General features: G+C 38.5%; 1 protein-coding gene and 1 non-coding gene across 8 annotated transcripts in view; both read left to right on the top strand.

Annotated features, from left to right (window-relative positions):
• Col19a1 (collagen, type XIX, alpha 1) overlaps positions 1 to 21171 on the top strand; it is a 330240-nt gene that overhangs the window by 33287 nt on the left and 275782 nt on the right. For all 7 annotated transcript variants that reach the window (XM_006495645.4, XM_030245411.1, XM_006495646.4 and 4 more), the window contains exons 5-6: positions 17634 to 17757; positions 20328 to 20603. In XM_006495645.4, coding sequence (XP_006495708.1) covers positions 17634 to 17757; positions 20328 to 20603 — 400 coding nt within the window. The remainder of the gene's footprint in view (positions 1 to 17633; positions 17758 to 20327; positions 20604 to 21171) is intronic.
• On the top strand, positions 5659 to 5795 carry Gm26418. Its single transcript, XR_003949234.1, has one exon. It is a non-coding gene; the product is annotated as a small nucleolar RNA SNORA64/SNORA10 family (small nucleolar RNA).

The following is a 21171-nucleotide window of genomic DNA, read 5'->3' as shown; positions in this document are numbered from 1 at the left end:
TATATAATTATTAATCCACATATAGCTACGAAATTTAAAAGGGAACCACAAGAAAGGGGAAAGTAAAGGAGAAGAAAATAAAACAGAAGGTAAAATAAAACAGAAGGTACTATGACATGAAAAAGAAGACAATTGACTGGCGAGGAAGACTTGCAGGAGCCAGTCAGGAGGATGGGGGAGGGAAGGGGAGGGTGAGGATTGACAGGGACAAAGTGTGTATGAAAATGTTGCAATGAAACTCATAATTTCATATGGAAGAAAGGAAGAAATAGCAGCTAGAGATAGCAGAGTTGGGTGGTTTAGCTGTTAAAAACACTTAGTGCTCTTACAAACAATTGGGTTGGGTTCCCAGCACCCGCATCTGGTGGCTCACAACTTCCTGTAACTCCAGTTCCAGGAGGACCCAACACTTCTGGCCTCTTAAGATATTTGCCCTCAGATGCACATACAGACTCACGCAAATTAATAATTAAAAACAAATAAACAAACAACAGCAAATAGTAATAGTAAATAATAATAATAATAAAATACTACTACTACTACTAACAACAACAACAACGACAAGAAAAAAATTTTTCTTTCCCTTTGTACTGACCGAATCTGAAACCTCCTGTCTTTCACGGTGCAGCACAGTTCAGCTACAAAGCACACCCCCTCTGTCACTGAGGCTACATTTTAAGTATTTGGGGATTTTCATTCCTTCCCTCATATGGGCCTGTTTTCTAATCCACGTTTCCCTTCTTTTTTGCTCTTGGTTGGGTTCTCTCCAAGTACTCAGAAACAGCTAAATTCTGAGGCATGAAACTGTGCTCAGCTCTGACACAAGATTCTAATTCCTGGGCGGGTTTGAAGGATCACTTGGCAGCTCCATTAAGCTACGGAGAGTGACTGCATCCCCTGGGTTTTCCTTTGGACATTCTTTTGTTTTGAGATAGAAAGCTTCCTATGTAAGGGCCATGTGACTCTGCTAAAACCCTGTCCAGCTGTTTCATGAGACTGTTACACATGAATCTAAATGTCATCGCTGCACTTCCTTAATTATCATCTGGCATGCCAAGAATGTGAGGTGAGTCACTGCTCATACATTCTAAAATGAGAAGGAAAGTCTACTGGACTTCACGGCTACAGAATTGTCTAAGCAAGCTATTTTAGCAAAATTACTTAGTATTAGATCTGAAAGAGTTTAAAGGTAACCCTTGTAGAGGTTTTAAATAATGTATAGAAATATTTAATTACTAATAGTTAAAAGAAATTATCTCAGATTTTTAAGAGAAATTCAAGGAGTTTTTAATCAACAATAGGTTACTTAATATAAAAATGCTACTAAAATGTAAAAATGATGAAAAACCCTCCAAGTATGTTTGTTTGTTTCAGAGTTTTATATTTTGTTCCTCCAAATTTACTTTATAATTAGATAGATATAAATTAATGAACAGAAATTAAACAATTGATACATCTAACAATTTAGCAGAACCTGATCATATAATTTCAATATTTTTCAAGGTTATCCTTAAGTATTCCATCATGGGGCTCATAAAAAAAATCAAGCAACATATGAATACTTCAGTTGAATGTTATATCAACTATCTGTGACATAATTCCTCTATAATGCAATTTTGAAGAACCTTCAAGAAATTTTTGTATGTAAAAAACATGTTAGTCAAACTCTCAGCCCAGTATAAAGGAACATTTCTCATTTGTCAGGTGGAGAATTCTTTTGTTCTTCATTTTTAAGTTCAATATCACTGAGTTGATTTTGTTCAAAATCCCCTTGGGAACATAAGGAGGTATGAATACAGGCTACATTGATAAAACATTGCATCTTTTCTAGACTCTCTCTGCTTCTAATACTTCAGAAGTGTAGGCATTGAAGAGCATTCTTGCATTAATTGCAAGAAAAAGTAAAGGAGAGGGTCCTTTGAGGTCGCAACTATGAATGCGGTCCTGTGGTTATACAAATCCTGCTTTATGGTTTATGGGTGGAAAAAACATGAAGCACATTCAGTTTCTTGTCAGTCACATAGCAGGGTTTAGGGAAGCTATATATTCTCATTATCAAACTTAAGTTAACTGGGTAGTCTTCATTCAGATTTCAGACACTATATTATTTTGTAAGGCTGATTTGCATGAGTAATTAGCCATAAAGGTATAGATATAGATTGGTGGTTCCCTTGACTGTGAATCCAGAGATGAATAATCTTATTCCTTCAGAAACTTCTAAAATTGTGTATCTATTTGTGAGTGTTAGCAGACAAAACATTTAGAAACTTTAAATATTTTTATTTCACATATTGTAAATGACGACACAACAAAGAGATTTATCTACATAATATTAATATATGTTTAACATATTGGTAAGGTAAGAAGTCTTCACTATCTCCTTCAAAGAGTACAGTCTTAAAAGTCAAACAAAACATCAAACAAAAGGAAAGCAAATGCAAGTGAGATGGTGCAGGATCCTTTGCAAGCGTGCCTCTTTCGAGATTCAAGTGCAGATCAGCTTTTGAAAGGAAAGAGATTGTGCTCCTGCTTCTCACAGAAATGGTGTTTTTTTCCTCCAGTTGGTACAATGCAGATGAGAATACTAGCATGTACGGCACAACACTCCCTGTACAACAGTCAGGGTGTTCTCTTAGCGGAAGGAAAGGAAGCGAATTGAAAACCAGCTTTGGGTCTCTGAATAGACAGTTAGTGCTTTAACTGTTCAGAGGAAAACAGAAGCCCTGTGTGGGAAGGATATGACTTTGGGGTGGGAGAAACAGAAAAGAGTGGGAAGAGAAGACAGGAAGGGAAAGGATGGGAGTGAGAGAAGATGATAGGCTGGTGCCACAGGTTCTGTTGACTGACATTGAATCCTGGGAAGAGGGAATCTCAGCTGAGGAAAAACTGCAGTCAGAAGGCCAGGGGACATGTCTGTGGGCATTCTAACTCCCCGCCTCCCCAAGTTTATAGGGATGTGGCAGGGATCCAGTACCTCTGATTCTACTGGGCACTGAGGCAGCATTATGTATCCACATAACATCACAGAGTTCTTAGTAAATATAGTTCTACTGACTCCTGGTTCTTCACGGGGCTCCAAAGTTAGACATAAATATAAGCAGTTCTCTCTATTGCTCTCATGTTGGCTTGCTCCTTTACACACACACACACACAAACACACACACACACACACACACACACACACACACACACACAGAGAGAGAGAGAGAGAGAGAGAGAGAGAGAGAGAGAGCATATAAAACCATCTTTGCTCAGGAAGGCTACAGAGAAAAGCACTTTACAATATTAGGTCATTATAAAGTTCAGCTTTGATGCCAGTGGGGGGGAAAATGAAATTGCAACAAAGTATTGCATTCGACTCTCAAACGGTCATGCGTAGTCTCTGTGGGTTGTAAGACAAAGAAAGGCACGTCCATGCTTTCAAGTTATTTCAGTCTCCAAAGACAGAGAAGCCAACGATTAGCCATTATGGAATGCAATGTCTTCTGTATGTGGCACACATGCTGAGAGAGCAGATGACACTACCTGGAAACAGTTTCACAGAGGATTCAAAAGGCTGAGGTGTGAGTGTGCCAGGCGGGCTGGGGGACGACAGTGTGTTCAACAGCGCGTGCAAAGGCTGTCAAAGGGAGGATCACTGTGATTTTAAAGGTCAAGGCGGTTGACTAACTCCCGTGTAGTTAGTGAACACGGGTACAAGGATATCTAGATAGGCAAGGCAAGGCAGAATTAATTTGGAGGCCATCTGTACTGATCTGAAGAGTTTGTTTGAACTTCATTCATCTAAAATGCTAAAGGCATTAAAAAAAAAAAAAAAAAAAAGCAGTAGCAACCAACCTTAGGGGGTGGGGTGGGGGAAGAAGGAACTGCGTGAAGGCCATTGAGAAATCACAGCTTTCAGTTAGGTGTGAGACTTCCTAAATGGATCCGGAAGCAGGAGCTGGGCACCCAGATCCCAGAAGGACATTTCAGATTTCCAGGGACGTCTTGTGAGGACTCAGCTTTATTCAGGACGCTTTGAATTTCCTTGCGTGAGGGACACCTGGCAACACTCGCTTGCAATGGATCTCTGTTTCTAAGAAGCAACTTGCTTAACTCGCCATTAGGTTTTGGTTTTGCTCTGAAGCTGAGGCCGAGGCATTTGTAGGAGGGCCTGTGCTCAACAGGAAGCCATTTGCAACACCACAATGAACAAATGCTTACCCGAACAGGCGAGGAATTATTAGAGCATCACCCAAACTTTGTTTTCCCATTAACAAGCTATGTGTCTGAATCCTCTTAGCAAACACGGAAAAGGCTAAGATTTCAGACTCTCTGTGGCTCTGAAACCAAACATTATCCCCAGGCCCGAGGGAAAGGCATTTAGACAGACGCTCCAGCCCCGCTCGCCAAATTGCTTGTAAGTAGACAGGTGATGTTGAATGTCAGCTGGGAACGAAATGACTTACTATAAACTCCAGGCATCTCTCACTTCGCTCTCAGGAAATGTAACTTGTATCATATTTCTCTTCCTGGAAGCTGTTCAGCAAGACGGAGGCCTCAGTGATACTGGTAAATACGGAAGTTCTTTATAAACCCTGCCTCACACTTATTCAGAATGGAAGAGTTAATTTGGAAGCCTGTTCCTGATATTTAAAAATAGAATCTTTTTCCATGTGGCCATCCATTTGAAAAGAAAAATAAATAAACAAATGTCAGTCTTGTTAAATATGATCTGGAAAGCTTGCATTAGGTCTACTGAAATAGCACTTTTTAAAAGGCAGCTTTACTTTAGGCTCCGGGATCTGAAACTGGCTGGAGAGTTAGCCTTGGGAGCACTGTCTGTCTATAATCGACAATTACGCCTTTTGTATATGTCACTGTTTGGACGTAAAGTACGCTTGATTTGGGGAATATAATGTACAAAATGAAGTTTTATTGAAAAATTATGGTCCCCTGGTTTGTTTTTGTTTTTTGTTTTTTGTTTTTTGTTTGTTTTTTTTAACTTTTATTTATTTATTTTTATGAGCACTGAAAATTTGAAAACATGCAAATCTTTCTTTTTTTTTTCTTCCTGTCTTCCCCCTTGCCTCACATCTTTTTATTACACAGTGAGGAAAGAGGAGAGAAGGAAATAGCAATTAGGAGTTTCTTTTTCTTACAAATCTCTTACTCTGCAGTTTGATTTTATCCTTGACTTTGTGTGTGAGACAGAGATGCTGTCTGCCCCACTGTGGGCTGTGATTTCCTTAGGGATACAGAAAACCACACCAGCTTGACCTTTCTATACAATAAAATTACTTAATATACCAAGAGAAATAAATTTATGTCGTTCTTCCTGAATTTGACAAATGTTCCGTGCTCAGCCCACTGGAAAGGAGGGAGGAAGTGAAGTCTGTCCCCTTGAGACGCTCCCCTGGTTTCTCATTGGCCAGAGACGCCTTCCAACTTGTTCAGTTGAAACCTTCCATCCTTGTGAAACAAGGCTCTTTACATCACTACGTTAACTTTGTGGGTTGGTAGCAACGTCAGACCCTGGTTTGGGAATTCAGTGGACGAACGGAACAGAATAGACACTGATCTGCATGTGGGATCTCTCCAAAGGGTTCTCCTTTCTATCATTATTCAAAATCATCATATTTATGATCATTCCTTTTATGTCTTAAAGAGCTGCTCCCCACCTCCCCATGTTCTGGCAATCACACAGATCCAGCGTGTGCTTGGCACACTTTTGTAGCAGAGAGAAAATGGCCCCCCAATGCCCAGCAGACCTGCCCCAAAGTGGCTTCTTTGTTGTTCCTAGGAGTTTCACAGCTCCTAGGTGGGAAGTATTTCTATCTTTTTAAAAAAAGCCACTAAGCCTTTGGCTGTTATCACCAAGACCTACAGCTAACTGAGCCCTGCTCTTTGGACTGTGTTCAACATGTTTCTTGTTTCTTCATCAGGAACTCACTATCCTGTGAAAACCCAAACCAACTCTCTGTTCAGATAACCCAAGCTCCAGACATTGCTTCCACATGAGGAAGGGCAGGGGGAAAGGAATTATGTTTATCTTTTTTTAAAGAAAAGAATTATTCATCTTTTTAGTTAGGTATCATTCTATTAGTTTTCTCCCTAAGGTGTTAAAATCTCAACCTAGTGGTTTTCTTTTATAAGACACACAGGCACTTCTCATGAAAACTCTTCAGCACTTTTTGTCTCACTGTGGTATATATATATATATATATGTATATATATATATATATATATTTGCTAACTGCTCTTAAGATCTTACTCCTGCTTGAAAACTGAGTTAATATTAAAGAAGTACTTGTCCAAAATAAATAACTAATCTCTAAGGTGTATAAGGGAAATATTTCTGATTTTACCTTTTTAGTATGACTGTGTGTTTTGTGATACTTCCTGGTCTGTGCTCAGATAACGGAACGGGAAGGAACTTGTAATTATCAACTCCTCGGGGAGATACCAGGCACCTAGGATGTACAAATGTCACAGTGAATATTTTCCTTGGAGACCAAATATGATTTGTTTCTGTTGTTGCTAATATCATTGTGTTATTGTAAACATTGAAATGAATCTTAAATTCTATAAAACTAATATTTTATATTAAATTACACACTCTCCAAAGCTCAGGAAAAAAAAAAAAACAAAAACCTAGAGACTTCTTTTCTTCATCAGAATCAGAAAAGATTATTTCTAAGTCAAGTCAATAGTGATGAGGAGAATCTTATTTGTAGCCAAGAGGAAGCAAGCAACTTGATATCCTGGAAAAAACTGACCTTGGAATAAAAAGCCACTAGTTCAAGTCCCCTCATGATCTCTCCTTGGCAGAGAGTCGGAAGGGTAGTCATTTAAGGTATGTGGCTTTGGTTTGTCACTTAGGAATTGAGGAAGTTGATGTAAATTACTGTCAAGATTTCCTTAAGCTGTAAGAGTACAGTATATGTTTCATATGTTTTCATAGTTCATGTTTCATAGTTATTATGACTGCAAGAATTTTTTTGGAGGAATACTACTGAATAATTTTTTGTTAAAATCTTCTTGGAGCATCTGGTAATGTTTTCTCTACAGTGGTCATGAATCTCTGTGGAAGTCTTACATTTCTCATTGGAAGTGACCATCGGATGGGTTGGCCTTGGTTGTTTGTTTGTTGTTGCTTGGATTTTTGATGAAACTTCAGTGTCACCTGGTCCTTAGTTGTTCCTGCCATTTTACTGTTGGTTAGACTGTAGCGCAGTTTCTCAAGGTTTAAGCAAGGGAGCATAGATGTTATGGTCATTGAGTCCATGGGGCAGGATCACAGCTGTTGTGGGTTTCTGCAAATGTTGCAGGTTATTGTTCCAGTGGTTGTTTAACAGGAACAAGCTGGCCACAGCCCTGTTTTCATGGAAACCATTTTATGGTAGTTGGGAATAGGCAATAAATGTGTAAGACATCTGAAATCATAGACGACTGGAAAAAATAGGGCAAGGTGGTGTGTTAGGCAGTGACTGGAGCTATGGCAACTTTCAGCTTCTTAGAGGATATGACATTTGAACAGAAGAGACATGAATGAGGAAGAGAGTTTGTGTAAATGCAAAGTCTGGAAGCAAATTCTGGAAAGAAAGCCCCATGAGAAGGCACAGAAGACAACAGGCAAAGGCTTCAATGACCACAATGTATTCAAAGAGTCATAATCCAGGTTACTGTGACTAACCATGGCTGCCTCACAGAACCTGGTGTAGAGGACAATGTTTCAGAAGCAGGACTGAGTCAGTTCTGGGCCAGCATCAGAAATGTGCCCTTCACGCTAAAAACTTGAAGACATGCTCTAAAAGTTTTATGTAACAGAGGTATCTTGTCTGATTTTTAAAGTTTATTCTAGCTACCAAGTGCAAGCCAGACTGAAAAAGGGAGGGGAGTATATAATCATGATAGTGTAACAAGAATCCATTGGAAAGATGTCGACCACATGGACTCAGGCAAGGATCGTGCAGATGGAGAAGAGAGCATTGAACTGCAGTCTGTTTTGGTGGTGGAAGAAGTAAGACTTAGGTGGACTTCAGAAAATCAAATAACCCCATTAAAAAATGGGGCTCAGAACTGAACAAAGAATTCTCACCTGAGGAATACCGAATGGCAGAGAAGCACTTGAAAAAATGTTCAACATCCTTAATCATCAGGGAAATGCAAATCAAAACAACCCTGAGATTCCACCTCACACCAGTCAGAATGGCTAAGATCAAAAATTCAGATGACAGCAGATGCTGGCGAGGATGTGGAGAAAGAGGAACACTCCTCCATTATTGGTGGGAGTGCAGGCTTGTACAACCACTCTGGAAATCAGTCTGGCGGTTCCTCAGAAAACTGGACATAGTACTACCGGAGGATCCAGCAATACCTCTCCTGGGCATATATCCAGAAGATGCCCCAACAGGTAAGAAGGACACATGCTCCACTATGTTCATAGCAGCCTTATTTATAATAGCCAGAAGCTGGAAAGAACCTAGATGCCCCTCAACAGAGGAATGGATACAGAAAATGTGGTACATCTACACAATGGAGTACTACTCAGCTATTAAAAAGAATGAATTTATGAAATTCCTAGCCAAATGGATGGACCTGGAGGGCATCATCCTGAGTGAGGTAACACATTCACAAAGAAACTCACACAATATGTATTCACTGATAAGTGGATATTAGCCCCAAACCTAGGATACCCAAGATATAAGATATAATTTGCTAAACACATGAAACTCAAGGAGAATGAAGACTGAAGTGTGGACACTATGCCCCTCCTTAGATTTGGGAACAAAACACCCATGGAAGGAGTTTCAGAGACGGAGTTTGGAGCTGAGATGAAAGGATGGACCATGTAGAGACTGCCATAGCCAGGGATCCACCCCATAATCAGCATCCAAACGCTGACACCATTGCATACACTAGCAAGATTTTATTGAAAGGACGCAGATATAGCTGTCTCTTGTGAGACTATGCCGGGGCCCAGCAAACACAGAAGTGGATGCTCACAGTCAGCTAATGGATGGATCATAGGGCTCCCAATGGAGGAGCTAGAGAAAGTAGCCAAGGAGCTAAAGGGATCTGCAACCCTATAGGTGGAACAACATTATGAGCTAACCAGTACCCCGGAGCTCTTGACTCTAGCTGCATATATATCAAAAGATGGCCTAGTCGGCCATCACTGGAAAGAGAGGCCCATTGGACTTGCAAACTTTATATGCCCCAGTACAGGGGAATACCAGGGCCAAAAAGGGGGAGTGGGTGGGCAGGGGAGTGGGGGTGGGTGGATATGGGGGACTTTTGGTATAGCATTGGAAATGTAAATGAGTTAAATACCTAATAAAAAATGGAAAAAAAAAAAAAGAAGTAAGACTTGCCAGTGGATTGGGTTGGTAATGAAGGAAAGACAAGAGTTAAGCTGACTTCTAGGGATCTGACTGGAACAGCTGGGCGAATGGCTGTGTCTCTATTGAGTTGTGGAATGTTGATGGAGGGAAGTGTTTGGCTTGAAAAGCAAGAAGTTGAACAAAATGGTCTTCAAGTAGAGATGCCCAGTAGGAACACAGGCATGTAAGTCCAGCCAAGTTTGACAAAGGTTATATCTCCCCTTTAGCATCTCTCTTTCACTCTCTCCCTCCCACTTTTTCTCCTTCTCTCACTCCTTCCCTTCCTTTCCATCCTTCCCTTCCTTTCTATTTCCTTCCCTCCCCACTTTCCATTTCCTTTCCTTCCCTTCCCTCTCTCCCCCTCCCTCCATCCCTTTCCTTCTCTTTCTTTCCCCTCCTCTCCCTTCCTTTCCTTCCCTCCCTCCATACCCTTCTCTTGCCCGTCTCTCTATCCTTCCTGGTGACATTTTGAGTGTTCAGATCTCCGAATAATGGTGTGTCATTTTTGGTCTGGCTAACTCAGGGGTATTTTGGACTCCAAATTTGCTCTTCCTTCTGTGTTCTCTACTAAAATGTCCTTCTTTCATAGTAATCCCTGTAGACCTCGGCTCTGTGTTTTCCAAAGTGAGAATGATTATTAGATGACCTGGTAACAACATGTGACTGGTTTTCCAGGGTTGATGTTGAGTAAGGTCTAGTGTCAACAGAGCTTGTGTTTTATAAATGCAAGCATTATCCAGGGAGGAAGAGAAGCCTAGCAGTGGATATTAGGTGCTTGGGCTTTCTGTGAAAGCAATGTATAATAAGAAAGATGCTGGCATCTTCCAACACTCTTTGACCTTGTATTACACCTTTAAATGACTTTGGATGTACAATTCTATTTCACAGTAATTAAAGGTACACAGTGATTAAAACCATTCTCTGTGTCTTGCCAAGAGCTTTCCTATAATGCACAAACTATTTAAACTATTATCTTATTTGTATTTTCTAATGGCTTCAAATCAATTCTACTTAGCAAGAAATCTCATTAATCAGGAAGGGAAAAAAATTCACTGGAGAACCTACTTAATGTAAAATTTGGATAAGTCTAGTCTAGTCTAATGTTCTGAACAATGAATTCTTTCATGGGTACATAAAATGCTATTTTTTTAAAGGCAGTTTCTTGTCTTAGTGTTCTGTTATTGTTGTTTAATTTTAAATATATGATGAAAATATTCACTCAGGTACATTTTTATTGATTTTTTCCCATCTTTTCTGATGCTTCACTGTTTTAAATTCATATGCAAAGTATGAATTAAAAACTTAATTTTTGCCCACCATAATAGAAAAATATATTTATTAGTTTACTTATCAGCATTCAAATAACTTGCCTCTCAACTTACATATCAGTACACATGGCATTTTGTATATTAGGAAGAGGTAAAAGCATAATCTATATCATCTTTCTATCAGCTGGGCCTCTGAGAGACACAAGTTAACTTATAGGTCATTTTTAACACTTAGTATTTTTTTTTCCAAATGGAAAGGGTTGTGGGTTTTTTTATTTGTTTTGTTTTGTTTTGTTCTCTTTTGTTTTTTTCATGACAGGGTTTCTCTGTGTACCCCTGGCTTTACTGGAACTCACTCTATAGACCAGGCTGGCCTCAAACTCACAGATCCACAACACTCAGCCAAGCTGTGGTTTTTAAATAACCATTAATAGGATTTATGGTCTTTGAAAAAACTGACTAAATACAGAAAATGCAAAGATAAAAATAAAATTTTCTCAATTTTGACACCCTGAGGGAAACACTGTAATATTCAGATTTCTAGAAAATGTATCTTTTGCTGGTGTCAACCCCCTGCTGATACAAGTTCTAATATTGGACACCATTTTCTGTCCTCTCTGGCAACTTCAAGGAGGTGGGTACCAGATCCTCTAACTCCTCCCCTACAGCTTCAATCCATTTCTTTCTTCTGTATGGTTGAATTGAGGCTGCTGTGTGGAGATCATCAGAGAAGAGATGGAAACTAAGAGATTTTTGCAACACTGAAGTAAACAACAAGTTCAAAGTCATTTAAGATGTGTAAATTGTGAGACTTCAGAGATGCTCTGGATTCTACCTTAGCAGCCAACACAAAGGGAACATCATGGTAGCCACTTTCTTCCGCACCTCTGGGTCATTCAGAATAAATTTAAGCTCACTCTCTATGACCGGTAGTCATCTAAATTGCTGATTTTATATCTATCATTAAATTGGCATGTGTGTGCTCACACCTGTCCATAAATATTTAGGTAACACAAATGAATGTGAAGAACATTCTTATAGGAAATACACGGTGGATTAAATTCAAAATTCCATTGAGCCCTCAAGTATAGGTGAATGTTAATGCATGGGAATAAAATTCATATTGAGAATATTGAACTAGATGCAATGAATATAAAATAGGGGTGAAGGCATAAAATATGCCATAGATAATTTATAGCATAGTCTATATATATTCATTTGCATAGAGCTTAACAATAATTTTCTTAATGGGAATATCACTGAATAAGCAACGGATAGGATTTCTTATAGGAAATTACACTCCATTCAAAAACATTCGGGCTGGATATCTTGGACATAGCAAGCTGTCATTATATCTCTCTGGTAGCACACAAGTAATCTAATATGGCCTCTTTTATAATAGAAACCTTGGCAAGGCCCAGAGAAATTATTCTGTACCGCATCACGTGATTGCGTGTGTGTCTTCTAAGCAAGAAGCCAAGTCGGTAGAGGCAAATATAGTTCTTAACGCCTTACTTTTAACTATACAAATTTTTCTTTAAAGCTTACTTTCTGTGAAGGCGAACAAAACAAAACAAGAAGAATATTTGTTTTTGCTTGAAATCAGCTTTTGAAAGATGATTATAAATTTCTAAAAGGGAAATATGATAATTATAAAAGATCTTCAAACACTAAGAATGCACACCAGAGACATTGCTTCACTGTGTGTTTCAAGAGTGTAATTATTACATATTAATCATGCTGATTAGTTATTTCGACACAACAGAAACTTTAAGATATAAAAACATTTTAAACTTTAAAATTAGATTATAAGTTAGTGAAAGAATTAGGTTGAATTTTTATGTATGAAGTATTAAAGATTTACGCTAAAATTAAGCTTACCTTTACCTGTCTTGTTTCTTGATCACTTATTTCTTTAACGAAAAGTCATCAGGTGGCCTGTCAAAATGCTGATAGCCCTTGTGGTAAATATAATAAATTCCATGTCGAATATAAATTGTGGTGACTATAATAAATTCCATGTATTTACCCAATACCCTCTGAACATACCCCTTGAGCAGATCTGAGTGGTTATAACTGAGGCCCAGGCACCATCTGCTTCTGCTTCCCAAGTACTGGGATAACAAATTCAAGACATCATGCCTGCCTTTAATGTTCAGATTGAATTCATGTCCTCTAGCATGAGTGCCAACCACATCACTTACTGAGCTATCTGTCCTGCCCTTCTTTATTTTTATATCTTTTATTTCCTTATGTTTAAAATACATAGATATAAATACACATATGTATATATATCGATAATCATAAATCAGTGTCGATAGGTGTAAAAGTATAAAGATGCATTCTGTATGAAAACTTAACACCATGTAAGAAAGGATAAATGAGTATATTGGAGCAAAGTTTATATATAATATTATATATATAATTGAAAGTAAATTATCATTAATCTAAACTGAAGTGCTGTGAATCTATAATGTTAGGTGTAATACTTGGAGGAGTCAGTAAGAGAGCAACACAAGCATTTTAAAAAGGAGGAAAACGGCACCATAGTACAAGCACTTACCACAAATAGTAATGGAAGGGTAACAACCCACAAAATGAGTGGGGAACAAACAGCCAATGATAAGTATAAATTCAATCTTATTTTACATGATTTTATATAAATCTTTTATATATGATGCTTTTTATCTATTTTACTCAAATGGATAAAAAGCATCATATATCTATATAGTATCTAAAATAGGCATACTTACTATTTCAAATTTTAGTAAAAAGAATTCATTAAAAGCAAAAGAAGTATGCCATTCAATCTACATTGAAATGCTTTAATAGCTATGCAAATGTAATTTATCATCTTATAATCTTAGTCTATCAAAAGGAGATAGCAATGATCAATAAATATGCACCCAACAACAAAACCCTAAAATCCACAAACACTGACAAGGTTGAAGACAGAAATAAATAATTTAATAAAAATTATGGAAACCTTCAATATCAAATGTAAAGATTAAAAGACCATGAGGGCAGGAGTGGGTGGGTTGGTGAGTGGGGGTGGGGTGGGGGAAGGGATGTGGGAGGGTGTTTTTAAGAGGGGAAACCAGGAAAGGGGATAACATTTTAAATGTAAATAAAGAAAATATCCAATAAAAAAAAAAAGACCATTAGGTGAAAAGTCTCAAGGAAGACATGCTGCCTCTAGGATAACATGGTCTCATAGTTTCTGGAGGACATTTCCTCCTGAAGTAGCAGAACATGAGTGCTTCTCAAATATGCATGGAGCATTGTCCCGAACAGGCCATAAAATATGCTTTAAAAATTCAAGTCTTTCATATACACATTAAGTATGTTTCCAACCATAACTGGCTCAGATTAGAAAGTAGCAAAATATGCTTCAATGGAATCAATGTAAACAAGCCTAGAGATGCAGTTGGCAGTGATCTAGAGTCTGCGACATTGAGGCAAGGTATTGTAAGACATCTCTTACTATACCCTCATGGCTATGTTCTTTGACAGATCATGGGATAATCTCCAACAACTACCATCTTGCTTTATTAATAGGAATTTTTAATTCATTTTACTTCCAGCATTAGGTTTTTCATTCTAAACATGTTTTTCTGATTGTAGCATTCTTAACAGTCCCCTAATTTGAAGGGGGGGGCTTCTTTTTGTCATCTTTTAAAGTTTTACAGTATTCTTTACCAGCTAAGAATTCGGCCAATGTTAGTATAATTCCAAGTTTACTAATTCTTGGTCACTGCACTGGCTTTGTTCTGCTTGTCTCTCACTAGTCTGGACAGTATTTATGAAAAGTGTGATTAATTGTCAAAATTTTAAATTTGAAACCTTTTAGGTAAAACTGTAGCCTTTTGGCTTCTCTGGAAAATGTGAATGATCTGGCAACACTGAGTCTATGATCTCATATGGTACCAGCTGGCTGGCACTAAACAACAGCTGTCCCTGTAGATGGACTGGGCTCTGTTGCCTGTAGTCCTCATATGTGTTCTCTACACAAGGACCCATGCCACTTACTATTGTTAATTCACCACTCTGTTTTTCATATAGAAGAGCAAGAGGCATGTGAGGAAGTGAATACATTTTTATATGCACAGCTATATCAAAATGGGGGTAGGCAAGATCAGGGCCACGTTTTTATCTGCAAAGCTGACAAGCTCAGTTCATTTACTGATTTGCTCACATTTATTATCTACCCTTTGTGGTCACTACTGTAGTTACTAAGGACACATAGGTGAGGGGGTTTGGAATAAGCACCCAAAGTTTACATTCCAACCATCCTGTACACGTAGTGCTATATATTTTGGTTTATATGAACAGCAGCAACAACAAAAGATAACAGTAGTCTTAAGACCTTCACAAAGAGTGAGGATGTGGGTACACAGAGGGCGGTGGGCTACCTGATTGGAATAATGTTAGAATTCAGGAGTGAGTGGTAAGGATTGAAAGGATGGCAACGATGTAGTATTTGGAGTGTTCGTTTAAATAGTTTGCTGGGTTAATGAGAGGCTACCAGGTCAAAGGGAGTCTGATTTATAAAGAGAAGGCATATATTTGCAAAGCAAGATTACAAGACCATTTGAAGAGGACACATAAAAGATTTGAAAGGAGATTTGCTCTTGAATGGAAAGCCACAATACGTTCGAGAAGAGAAAAAGCAATTGGGACGTGTGCCTGACTGAGCAACAGCAAAGAGCTGGACCTTCAGTGTTGTAGGTGGAGAACAGTAGGAAGAAATGAATCTACCTCAACAGATTCCTGAACCATGCAGGATTATGGGGAATCTGAGTATGCAGAATCCAATGAGGGAAGAATGTGTAGGTGTGCACATATGGGTTTGTGTGTGGGTGTGCAAACACCCCTGTGTGTGTGTGTGTGTGTGTGTGTGTGTGTGTGCATATGTGTCAGATGAGCATGAGCGTATAAACCCCCAAGTGACCAACTTACTACCCTCTTTATCCAACTACACAGGAGGTGGGGGTCTCAGAAGCTAAAGAATTGGAACCATAAGCATTGCAGACTAAGGTTAACAAGAGAGTAAACACAGGAATGATCCAGGACACCAAAAATTGAGGCAAAAGCACAATTCTTATAGTGATTGTGAGACTCCCACGTTACGCCTCCCTCTCCAAGTCATTTCAACACTTGCAGAACCCTTAGAGTCAGGTGAATATCATTTACCATGTGTAAAACAAAAGTATTCTCTTTGGGAAAAATAGAATATATCTAGAGAAATAATAACTATATGTTAACATTTGAAAAGTCCTTGGAGAGGCCACAGCTAATCAAGCTGAGCAGTAAAGCATCCCATTGGCTCACCATGCCAACAAAGACAGTGTTTCTCATCACAATCATTCTTCAATGGGAATGGCTAGTGCATGTACCAGAAATTCAATAGCTTCATAGCTTCCTGAATGGATCAGAGGAGAAATTATTAGAGAAAACTAACCCAGACAAAGTAGGGATATTCAAAGATGCAGGAGTTAACCATGTACTTAGAATATGAATATATATATATATATGCTAATAGACAGTCCTCGTTGAAAGATGTAAGTCTATGGTCATGTGATCTTACCTAGCATGGTTGATATTGTCTGAAGAAGTACACAGTAAGAAAGAATGATGTCCAATATAATAGCACTGTCAAACCCCCAAATGTTACCTTGGGATAATATTTAGATCCTAAGAGCTTCAAGGTAGAGAGTTGGAAAGAGAGGGAGGACATTGGAAGCATAATAGAATATCAAGCTTTCATTACATGTGATAAGGGAATAACATGGGGCCTGGGATTTCCTTCAACAGTAGGTTTTCCATAATTATCTCCAAGGTTCCATTTGGAAGTATGCTTGATGTTGTTGCTTCAACCCCACAAGTACCCACCTTTAAGTCTTAAATAGTCCCAAAGAGAAAAGCTAGGCATCTCTGGCTACCATTTTTGTTGTTATGTTTAACTAAGCATCAGTACTTAAAACAATACAGTAATTATACCCAGCAATTTAGTAAAATTTCATTAGATACAATATCTCATTATTAGTACTTACTTGGATGGAATTGATGGAAACATACTCTCTGTTATCACTTTTAGTAGAGCTGAGTATAATATTCAATGCTACTATCATTAAGTGCACGGTGCTTTACTTTTATAGTACAACTACAAGGTTTTGTTGTCCTTAAGTAATATACTTTCTTATTTGAGAAAAAAATAAATGAAAAGCAGCTTTAAGATTGCAGTTTCATTCAACAATGCAGAATTCTCACATCCAATGAAAAGAAATAAACACTTTACCCATTATCTTAAGAAACTCAAATTCAGGATATATGGCCACACTTATTGTGATTGTTTGTTTGTTTGTTTGTTTGTTTCCTTGTGTTTTTACCAAGACCAGCATCTTGACATCGAGATTAACATAGAAGGAAATTGGGGCCAATCTTTGGCTTCTACTATCTACAAAGACTAATTTTTCTAGCGAAGTGACAATCCAGCTAAATCATATTTAATTTATTGTTATCATAGCTTACTGGAAATCAATATTAGGAATTCATTTGAAAGACTTAAATATGGTAAAATCTCTTCAGAAAATATTCCTTGATTTATAATCTTTTAAAAAAAAGTTCTTCCTGCTTTTTTCTACCAAAACCATGAAGGAAGCCCACTTTTATTCTTCCTGATTAATCACTGCTGTTCACCCCAAATCAGTGAATTCTGAGACTCTACCATGTACTGTAGCCTTCCCACTTGTTTATATATCCAAAGCTTTAAGAACACCATATCAGATTATTACAAAAGGGGGAGAATGAGAATTAAAATTACACAGAAAATACAGATACAGTTGCTTCCATATTTCTAACAACAAAAATGAATAATAAATCATAAATCTGTTGGGAGTAGCTATGACTGAGAGATTACATCTCACAGAGCCTGATACTTGAATTTCTTCTCTGGCCACCATCAGTCTTCCTACTACCCTTATTTGTTTTCTTCCCATAGTAAGATATTTCCCAAAGGCCTTCCAGAGGAATACGCTATAGCTGTCATGTTTCGGGTACGAAGAAGCACCAAAAAGGAACGGTGGTTTTTATGGAAGATTTTAAACCAGCAGAATATGGCCCAGGTAAGCTAGCAATTGATTTGATTGGGTCAGGTGGTTCCCTGTTCTGTGTACCCAAATCTGGAGAAAGGTGTAGTACCCAAATATTGTGCTATTTAGGGGAATTGTCAATAGAAAACTGTAAATATTGTTAAGTAGGAGAGCCTTGATGATACACATGATGTGAGAATCTGGTGAATGAGAGGTTGATGTTTTGTTTTGTCTCAAAGGTTTATTTACTTTTATTTTATGTGCATGAGTGTTTGCCTGTGTGTATGTATACATATACATTATGTGCTTGTCTGATGACCAGAGAGGTCAAAACAGTGCCGGATCCCCAGGAACTGCAGGTACATTTTTTTTGCCACCAACTGGGTGCTGAGAATTGAAGCCTGTTTCTCTGCAAGAACAGTCATTGCTTTTATCACTGAGCCACACTCTAAACTCCACCCCCTTTTTAAACTTAGAGGTTGATATTTTATTTGAAGACAGTGGAGCTGTTTTCCTTTTACAGATACTTTATTGACTGGCTTCAGTTCATTAATTAAATTCCTGTCCTCTCATATATATTATTCTTAAAGGGATTTATTTCTTTACTTAAAATTCCTTTGTCAATTAAAAGCTGATATATCAATATTGGATTCACCAATAAAAACAAATATGGACCACATGCTTCATGCTCAAAAGTGATGAGAAGGAGGAATTTAGGGCTGTGCCAATGGCTCAGTGTGGAAAGCATTTGTCATGCAAAAATGTGGATTGGGAGCTGGGCGGTGGTGGCGCATGCTTTTAATCCCAGCACTTGGGAGGCAGAGGCAGGCGAATTTCTGAGTTGAAGGCCAGCCTGGTCTACAAAGTGAGTTCCAGGACAGCCAGGGCTATTCAGAGAAACCCTGTCTTGAAAAACAACAAGAACAAGAACAAGAACAACAACAACAAATGTGGATTGGAGTTCAGATTCTCAGCACAAACATAAGTGCCAAAAGGAGGTGGGACCCACCTGTTAGTCTAGCCCTCATGAAGTGGAAGATGGGATCGCCAGAGCAAGTTAGTTACCAAGACTAGTCAAATCAATGAGCTCTTGGTTCAAAGGCAAGACCTGGAGTGCACACACATATGTACATAGGTACATACACACAAGCAAACATTTGTGCACACAAAATAAAAGTAAGTAAATCATTAAGATAAAAGGGAAAGCAAGTCTTCTATTCACACATCACATATATCTAAACTCCACCCCCTTTTTAAACTTAGAGGTTGATATTTTATTTGAAGACAGTGGAGCTGTTTTCCTTTTACAGATACTTTATTGACTGGCTTCAGTTCATTAATTAAATTAATTAATTAATTAATTAATTAAATTCCTGTCCTCTCATATATATTAAAGGGATTTATTTCTTTACTTAAAATTCCTATTTTAAAGTCTTCTATATCACATCATGTATATCATCAAGGCTATCCTACTTGGGGAAGACATCCAATGGTAATTGGCTTCCGTATTCTTGTGCACAAATGTGCATTATACCTGCACACACACACAAACATACACACACACACATACACCCATACACACTCATACGTGTACTCCACATATAGGTACAAATATACCCAAGCATACCACACACACATACACACATGCATACACACACATGTGTCCTTCACATATAGGGACACACACACCCAAGCAAACCACACACACAAACACATGCCAAAAGAAAATAGAGATTTAAATAGCAGAATTCCTATTCTTATGGAGCAGAAACTCTAGTGGGAGAACATTTATGAGAACATAGTGCAGTTATGCTACTGAGGAATGCATGATGGGAGCTGCCTGACCATAAAAAAGAGAGGCCACCAATATATACAGCATGGAGAATCCAGGAGTCCTTGCGGAAATGACAGTGGAGATGAAGCAGTAGTGCAAGCACTCCACAGACCTCAAAATACATTCATGTTCTCTTCTATTTCATGTTCTCTTCTATACATAACCACTGAGCACCTTCACCTTTGGTTGATCTCCTCGCTATTAATATATATCACCAGCTTATGATGGGGTGATCATTTGAACTGAAAAATGCATGTCATCTATGAAATATCTTCTCTTTGTCATGAAAGTTATTAGAGGTTTAAAAGGTCCAGGTCAGTTTTCATTCAAAATGAAATGCACATAATGTTTTTCTTCTGAAATTAGGGACCATGATATCTATATATACATATAGAACGATATAATCATGTTTAGGTATGTGATAATATTACCCAGTAGTATAATTTAAAACCATGACTTTTATACTTCATAAAATATATGCTTACTTTATGAATACATAATATATATGTAAAAGAATAACACATTTATACACACATACACTCCCTTATATGTTCTTTTTGTAAATGAGCAGACCACTAGAAATGCTTCTTGCCAGCATACTTGAATCAAGGCACTAGGTTTTTTTGTATACACCAATGTAGCAGGCACAGGTACCATCCCATGGTTAGCTACTGTACATATGGAGCATTTATTTGTGCACTTTACTAATTTTGAACTTCAATTTTCAAGCCATACGAAGATGTTCTCCTTATCTGTCCTATTTTTTCAGATATCTGTAGTGATTGATGGTACGAAGAAGGTGGTAGAATTTATGTTCCGAGGTGCTGAGGGAGATCTGTTGAACTATGTTTTTAAGAATCGAGAACTCCGTCCACTCTTTGATCGTCAATGGCATAAACTTGGCATTGGCGTGCAATCCCGAGTCCTTTCTCTCTATATGGATTGCAATTTAATTGCAAGTCGACACACGGAAGAAAAGAATTCTGTGGATTTTCAAGGAAGGACAATTATTGCTGCACGAGCTTCAGATGGCAAACCTGTGGATGTAAGTTGTATCACTAACGCTAACAGGGAGCTTTCAATATCCCTAAGATAAAGCAAAATATCTTACAACAGTGACTCCTGGGTCTGAGAATGTGGTTCCATATGTAGAGTGCTTACATAGTCTGCATGACACAAGGGGTGTCATCTCCAACACCAGATAAACCAGGAGTGGAGTGGTAGTTCATGGTGATATGTACTTCCAAGCCAAGAATCAGAAAGGTACAGGCAAAAGCATCAGAAGTTCAGGTCAGGACCAATCTCAGCCACATTGTGAGTTCAGAGTTAGTGGGCTACATAAGACACAGTGAGGGGGGGGAGAGGGGGAGGGAGGGAGGGAGAGAAAGGAGGAGAGGAGGAGGAGAAAGGAGAAAGGGAGGAAGGGAGGGGGAGAGGGAGGGAGAGGAGGGGAGAGAGGGAGGGGGGAGAGGGAAGAAGGGAGAGAGGGTGGGAGGGAGGGAGGGGGGAGGGAGGGAGGGAGGGAGAAAGGAGGAGAGGAGGAGGAGAAAGGGAGGAAGGGAGGGGAGAGGGAGGGAGAGGAGGGGAGAGAGGGAGAGGGGGAGAGTCAAGAA

This window comes from Mus musculus, chromosome 1 (genome assembly GCF_000001635.26).
Source record: "Mus musculus strain C57BL/6J chromosome 1, GRCm38.p6 C57BL/6J".
Taxonomy (NCBI): domain Eukaryota; kingdom Metazoa; phylum Chordata; class Mammalia; order Rodentia; family Muridae; genus Mus; species Mus musculus.
Note: the sequence above shows the minus strand (reverse complement) of the source record. Positions and strands in the feature narration are given on the sequence as shown.